We start from the raw sequence: 6898 nt of genomic DNA, 5'->3' as shown, positions 1-6898 counted from the left end.
CCACAGTTGGCGGAAGGCGCAGAGCTCTGAGGACCGGCGGGCGCTCGGGGCGGGGGACGCTGTGTCCATAGCGACGCGGCCAGACGCAGAAGCGGGGAGAACTCTCCGCGCGCCGCCGCCGAGCCGGAACCAAGGTGTCGGGGCCGCGCGCCGGTCGGACAGTGTCGGGGGACCGGAAGGACCGTGTGCCGGCGGCGGAAGCCGGGAGGCGGCTGCCGGCGGTTCTAGTAGGTTCCATAGGCGGGCGGTGCGGAGGAGCCGGGCTCGGCGGCGACGCGTCCGGAGGCTCCGATGGCCAAGTGGGGGGAAGGCGACCCGCGCTGGATCGTGGAGCAGCGAGCGGACGCCACCAATGTCAACAACTGGCACTGGTGAGAGGCGGGCGCGGGGCCGGGCGGCGCGGTGCTCGGCAGCGGGCGCTGCCTGAGGACGCGCTAACGGGCCGGGCCGGGCCGGGCCGGGCCGGGCGGGGGAGGCGGCTCCCGAGCGTGGGGACCCTGCCTGGGGCAGCACCGCACCTGCCCCTCCGCGTGCCCGGCACTTGCGGGCACCACAGGGCCCTGCTCAGGGGAGCCCAGTGCCTCGGCCCCGGCCAGCGTTCGGGGCACGACGAGGGGTGCGAGCGTCTTGTCCCGAGCCCTTTCCCCGTGCAGCCTTCCCAACGCTGGGAGAGCCGGGTTGCGTGGCCGGGTGGGAGAAGGGAGGGGACGAGATCTCCGCAGCAGCAGGCGCAGTGAGGGGGGCACGGGAGGATGCGTCGGACACCGCATCGGAGACCGTTGTCGATGTAGGGAGGATAACGTGGGAAGAGATTGGGTGGGGAGCGCCAAAGCAAAATTTCAGAAATACTAATTGTGTTCAAGCAGCGAAACACCAGGAGCCGGTTATTAGACATTGTTGCAGTCCAGTTTCAAAAGTACTCTTGCACCGCTTCAATCTTTACAGGACTGAACGGGATGCTTCTAATTGGTCTACAGAGAAGCTGAAAGGTCTGTTTCTGGCGGTGAGAGTAGAGAATGAGGAGGGGGTCTGTGAAGTGACAGAAGTGAGTAAACTGGATGGAGAAGCATCCATCAACAACCGCAAAGGGAAGCTAATATTTTTCTATGAGTGGAATATCAAGCTGTCATGGACAGGTGAGTTATAATCTCTCTTTTCTCTCAGGGCAAGGGTCTAGCACAGGGTTATGGACAGTGTTTTCCAAGGCTTTCCCAAAACGGGGTCAGCGGGGCTTTGAGAGGAAAGTCACTTTTCTGAGCAATGATATGAGGTTGCCCCTCTGCAGCAGTCAGAGCTAGGAAAGCTGAACCGAACAAGCCTTTTTAATCAGAGTATAATTGCTCTCTACAGGCACCTCAAAGTCGGGAGTGAAGTTTAAGGGGCATGTGGAGATTCCCAACCTCTCGGATGAAAATGATGTTGATGAAGTTGAGGTAAGCACAGTTATGGCTAATACTGCTGACTGTGCCACTTCATTACCAAAGGGTCTCAAAGCACAAAATATTCCCATCTTAACTCTCTAAAGCAGCCCTATAAGGATATAGCCCATCACTGTTCTTTGGTAGACCACCTAGGTTTATCCTGCACCTCTACCAGATAAGTAGCATATGTTTTAGCTCAAAGGGATCTGGTTTTCAATGCTGATTTTGGTCAGAAGTGGAGCCATATCAGCTATAGACAGTTGAATAGGTGCGGAAGTTACTGTGAACTGGTAGCACATGAGGCAACGAGTTATAACAAAGGTATTAAAGCTTCTTCATAGCTTCCTCTGGAAATGCTTTCCAGGCTGAAGCATTAGTTATGATGCTAAATCCCATCTTAAAAGGACCATGTGAGTGTGGTTTTGTTCACCAGGCCTTTGTCTGTTTTGCTTAGATCTCCATCAGCCTTGCCAAAGATGAGCCTGACACCAACTTAATGGTCTTGATGAAGCAAGAGGGCATGAAAAAGATTAGGAATGCAATGAGCACTTACATCAGCACGCTCAAAACAGGTACATAAAGGTGAGGGAGAAACCCCCCTGCAGCTGCTATATAGCAACTGAGGTGGAAGCAACTCTCCCCACAGTTCTTCAGTGGGAGAAGTGGGAAGCTATAGCAATAGTTACCTTTTCATTGCTGCACTGGAATTAGATGACCCATGGCAGGCAGCTTTTTTGAAGTCTTTGCAGTAAACTGATCTCCAACCTCTCTAGCTTACCTTAGTAACTGTATCCACTTGTACCTCCATTAGCCTCGGGGGATAAACAGACTGTGTTCCACGGCACCCTGTAAAGCTAAGCATATCCATAACAGTTGAAGCTCAGCTGTTGAGAAGATTATGATGACAGTACAAATTGTTCATGTGTAGGTGATGGAGGAGAGAGACTCTGAGGCAACAGTGACTGACATTACTGTGGTATGATGGAGTCTGGCCCTCTGTTTTTTCAACCTGTCAAAGAAATATGTGGTGTCTCCTTTTCCATATATAATTGTCATTGACTCTTCTGGGGCACTAGCTGTCTGCCACGTGCTCCTCTTTTCCAAGATACTAACACTACATAGAGACTGTATCTAGCTCTAGCTGGATTTGAGGTGAACTGACAATTTGAGATTTTTGCAGCAGTTTTGTTGATGTAAACCAATAATCTTTTTTTGACAGTCTGAACATACTACTTATACACAGAATTCAAATCTCCCTGAAATGGGTGGCCCTGCACCCTCAAGGAGTTTGTTGCACCCTTCTCCCAGTTCACATTAGGGACTCAAGTTCTGTTCAGTACATACTTTCCAGTCATGACCTTAATCCAGGGTCAGGCTTTTACAGCCTTGTGTGTCCTACAGCATGTTGAGCAGCTAAAACGTTGACCTGATCTTTGCTAGGTTCATTGCAGATTTCTGTCTTTTCAGAGTTCACCCAAGGCATGATTTTACCTACAGTAAATGGGGAGCAAACAGAGCCAGTTCCTCAGCTGGCAACTAAAGCAGAAGACCACAAGGTAAATAAAACATCCCATAGATGTTCTTGAAGTCCTGGAGAATGGAGCAGCATGTTAGGTGCATCTGATGTGTGTGATAGGTCAAGCTACCTACTTAGACTCTACAGTATCTTCAGCAGTGGATGCAGTCTGTGATTGCTGGCCTGGGTATTTGAATTTGCATTGTGGGATGTTCCCTAACTGGAATCTAGTATAGTCAGTAACAAGGCTTAGTGTTAAAACTTCTTGTTACTCCATGAACCATGGTAGCTCCTAAATAAATTTTCCAAGATTCTCATTCCTGTTCTTTAAGTGCGTTATCAACTGCATTTATTTGAGGGTTCCGGGAAATAAGATGTTTATAAAGTGCTGTGTAAGCACTAAGCACATTATTCAACATTGTACTGCTTAATGTTTCCTTAGACCACTGCTAGTACTGTCACTGCAGCGCCTGAGTCAAAACCCATAGGTGTCAAGATTCCCACCTGTAAGATCAGTTTGAAGGACATTTTCTTAACATCTCCTGAGGAGCTCTACAGAGTGTTCACTACACAGGAGGTAAACCAGCATGGTCGGGGAGATGGGCCCAGGGGAGTTGGGAGTAGTACACTTCTGTATTTAGAACAGCTTAGACTCAAGCTGCTCAGGAGTGATTTGGTAACAGATGCCTCCTGTGGGGAATAGAGAACTTCCCACCCACAAACCACTGGGTATTGACTCTCTTGCCAGCTCAGGAGTAGAGAGGGCAGTGTCCTGGCCTCCTGAAAGTAATCATCAAGCACATAGTCTGTTTCCTGTGGCGGGAGGTGGGGGGGAATGGCATACTAAACAAGAGACTGTACTATAGGGCTGGTCTTAACTGTCTCTAAACAACTTTCCTATGCTGGCTGCTGTAGATGAGTTAAACCATCTGCCAATTTGAGTGTTCACTCTCCCTGCATGGTTTACAAGGCTGTTGATGCCAGCCTACCTCCAGTCCCCTCTCTCTGCAGGGAAGCAGCCCTAGCGGTGGCATTTCCTATGGCAATAAATGTGTGGGGTCTCTGTAGGCCCCAGTACCCAGCTCTGTTTCTGGAAAATCACATCCTGCTCCCTGAGAGCCAGGCTTTAAATTGGGGCTCACCAGTTCACACAAAAGTTTCTTGGGGAGTAATGTTACAGGCACATAGGAGAAACTGGTAGAAAAGGCATAATGAGAGCTAGGGACCCGCTATAGATCTGGCATGTGCCCCGTCCTGGGAAAAGCAGGCAAAACACTTTGTCAATGGAGTGCTGGCATTACATGCCTCAGAGCTCAAATCCTGCTTTCCTGCCTCTGAGGGAGCTTTTCCTTGGTCCGCATCCCCATGGAGCTCTTCAGAAATGGGCTAAAAAGTGGAGACGCTGCTCCGTCCCCCATCCCCAAAATGCAGACCCTAAGCTTTCAGCCAAGCGCTTACTCCAGAGATCCCAGTGCTCTTGTGCTAGGGTGGGAGGCACAGCTGGGGTGGGAGAAACCTGCAGCAGCAACTCCCCTGCCAGCAGGTTTCAGAGCAGCTGGTGCAGGTTATAGGGAGAAGGTTGTGGTGCTTCCAGTCACTTGAGTCCTGCAATGTCACATGGCCTGTCTTTCTACAGCTGGTCCAGGCTTTCACCCACGCGCCGGCAATCATAGAGGCTGATAAAGGAGGGAAGTTCCACTTGCTAGATGGCAGTGTCACTGGCAAGTTCATTGATCTAGTGAGTATCAGCCAGTGAAGCTGTATCTTGTTCAGAAGGAGCCTTGGTGGCCAAGTCACACCTTCCCTGCAGTCTTTTATCCGTCTGCTCTGTACCTCATCTCTAGAGCCCTGCACAGATACAAAAATTTGGATCCGCAAAGATGGTAAACAATACAACCGCATCCACAGATGCAGATATCTGTTGATTTGCAGGGCTCTATTCATCTCCCTGATTGAAACTCCTTCCCTCATGACTACCATTCTCCTACAGTCACCCTTGTTAATTAAGGTCGTCTTCGTTTCTGGGAGCTGAGAGATCTGGCTTCTATTCCTGGCTCTGTATGACCTTGAACAAGTTCCAGTCCAAGGTCAAGTCATTCTTTCTCTGTCTCTCCTCCCATTCGTTGTCTGTCTTGTCTATGTAGATTGCAAGCTCTTTGTGGGAGGGACTCTGTCTCATTATGTTAATACAGCTCCCAGCATAACGGGGCTCAGATCTTAGGGCGTCATTATAGTAACACCTAGTATATAAATAGCCGTGGAGCATTCAGAACTCAATCCCCGTAAGGATTGTATATGGGGGAGAGAATACTTTCAATCACTGTTATGGTAGCAATAATATCTCTCCTCCCCTCAGTGCTTCAGCCTAACAGGGCCCAACATTCAAATAACAGGATACAGGGACTCTAAGAGTCCCTCTCCCTCTAGTTTTGCTTTCTGTGAGTCTCTGAAGTGAGTCTGATGCTTTGGGTCATGCTCAGTTCTGAGCATTGGCTAACATGGAATGGAGTGGGATTTGGGAAGGCAAACGGCTGCCCATTCATTCCTTTCTCTTTACCTAGGTCCCCGAGAAGCAGATGGTTATGAAGTGGAGATTTAAATCTTGGCCATCTGGTAGGTAGCCTGAAGAACCAGACTGCAGAGTTCCAGCCCTCCCCTGTAACTGAATGAATTCTGTCATGGCTGCACACTGGGTGGTTTGACTGTGGGTGGTTCTCTAGGTTGCACTATCTGCTTGGTGATCATAACACCACAGTAACCCTGGGCCTTATTGCTTCCTGGGCAAATGGACTGACTGGGAACACTGCAGAAGCACCATGCTCTGCCTCAAGGCTGTCTGCCAAAAGACTGCCAAAGGGGTTGTAAGCAATGTTGAGGGGGACACTCTCCCTCCTCCTGTGTGTGGAAGAAAAGCAATTGTTGTGCAAGACATGAGGGAAGGGGTTGTGCACCAGGGAAAGGTTTTGGGAGGGATTCTGAGCCCTCTGGTGATGGGTGATCTCTCCAGCCATTTTGGGAGAGGATGTGGCTGTGCTGTCCAGGGCTTGTATCTTATTGCCCAGTGCTGATGTGGGGATTTCCTTCGGCTCTTCTAGGGCATTTTGCAACTGTTACCTTGAACTTCACTGATAAAGGCGGCGAGACAGAAGTGCGCTTGGAGGGGAAGGACATCCCTTCCAGTGAGGAGGAGAGAACAAAGCAAGGGTGGCAGCGCTACTACTTCGAAGGCATTAAACAGACATTTGGCTACGGGGCCCGCTTGTTTTAACATCGACTGTTGGAAAGAGTCTCTGTCAGATTCTGCTGTGTGGACTGATTGTGTCTCATCTGTCCCTTTCTTTTTTGATGCCGCTGCTGTGAAGAGCGGGACGAGGAAGGCTACTGAGCAGCACTGCTTGTAGCCCCTTACTGCTTTGTGCATGTCTCCTGCCACAAGGGAGTCAATGAGGGGTTCTCTTACATGTACATACTTTTATTGCTAAATAAACATAACTTAAAAAAACAAAGGGAGATTCTTTCAATTGAGAGTTGAGATCAGAGGGTTTGGGGCCAGACTGGCAGGGATGTATCCGGAAAGGTGCTGCACATGGAGATGAGCACCAACCTCAGCAGGAGTTACTTGTTTGTGCTTTAGGAACGGGGACCAACCCCACAGCAAGTGTACAGCATTAGCTCAAGGCAGCAAGTTTCAGAGAGTCCAGTGATTCTCTAGGCCTGCTACTAGTAAACAGCAATGGACCAAATGCCAGGAGGGAGTGTTTTAAAAACCCCTCCTATTTTCACTTCAGGAATACCCTCCCTGCACACACTCACTACACTGGCCTGCTTCATGAGAATGGACATCACTTAACTGTCCAAGAAAATCAGTAACTCTCCAGCTCTTCCAAACCACAGCTTGGAAAACTCCCCCCCTCAAAGAGAGGATGGGGAATGGGTGGGGAGCCTAGGCCAAAGCAAACTG

General features: G+C 49.9%; 1 protein-coding gene across 2 annotated transcripts; it reads left to right on the top strand.

The window, feature by feature from the left end:
- Window positions 1-32: 32 nt before the first annotated feature.
- AHSA1 (activator of HSP90 ATPase activity 1) lies at window positions 33-6443 on the top strand. Of its 2 annotated transcripts, XM_039534792.1 has the most exons (9): window positions 33-371; window positions 946-1136; window positions 1351-1433; window positions 1876-1993; window positions 2889-2977; window positions 3380-3514; window positions 4574-4675; window positions 5499-5550; window positions 6033-6443. In XM_039534792.1, the coding sequence occupies exons 1-9, from the start codon at window positions 292-294 to the stop codon at window positions 6203-6205; spliced, it is 1023 nt and encodes a 340-aa protein (XP_039390726.1). In that variant the 5' UTR covers window positions 33-291; the 3' UTR covers window positions 6206-6443. The 2 variants fall into 2 exon arrangements, with proteins under 2 accessions (XP_039390726.1, XP_039390727.1); XM_039534793.1 differs by lacking the exon at window positions 1351-1433 and having other exon boundaries at window positions 33-227.
- Window positions 6444-6898: the final 455 nt, after the last annotated feature.

The sequence above is a fragment of the Mauremys reevesii genome, linkage group 4 (assembly GCF_016161935.1).
Source record: "Mauremys reevesii isolate NIE-2019 linkage group 4, ASM1616193v1, whole genome shotgun sequence".
Classification (NCBI taxonomy): domain Eukaryota; kingdom Metazoa; phylum Chordata; order Testudines; family Geoemydidae; genus Mauremys; species Mauremys reevesii.
Note: the sequence above shows the minus strand (reverse complement) of the source record. Positions and strands in the feature narration are given on the sequence as shown.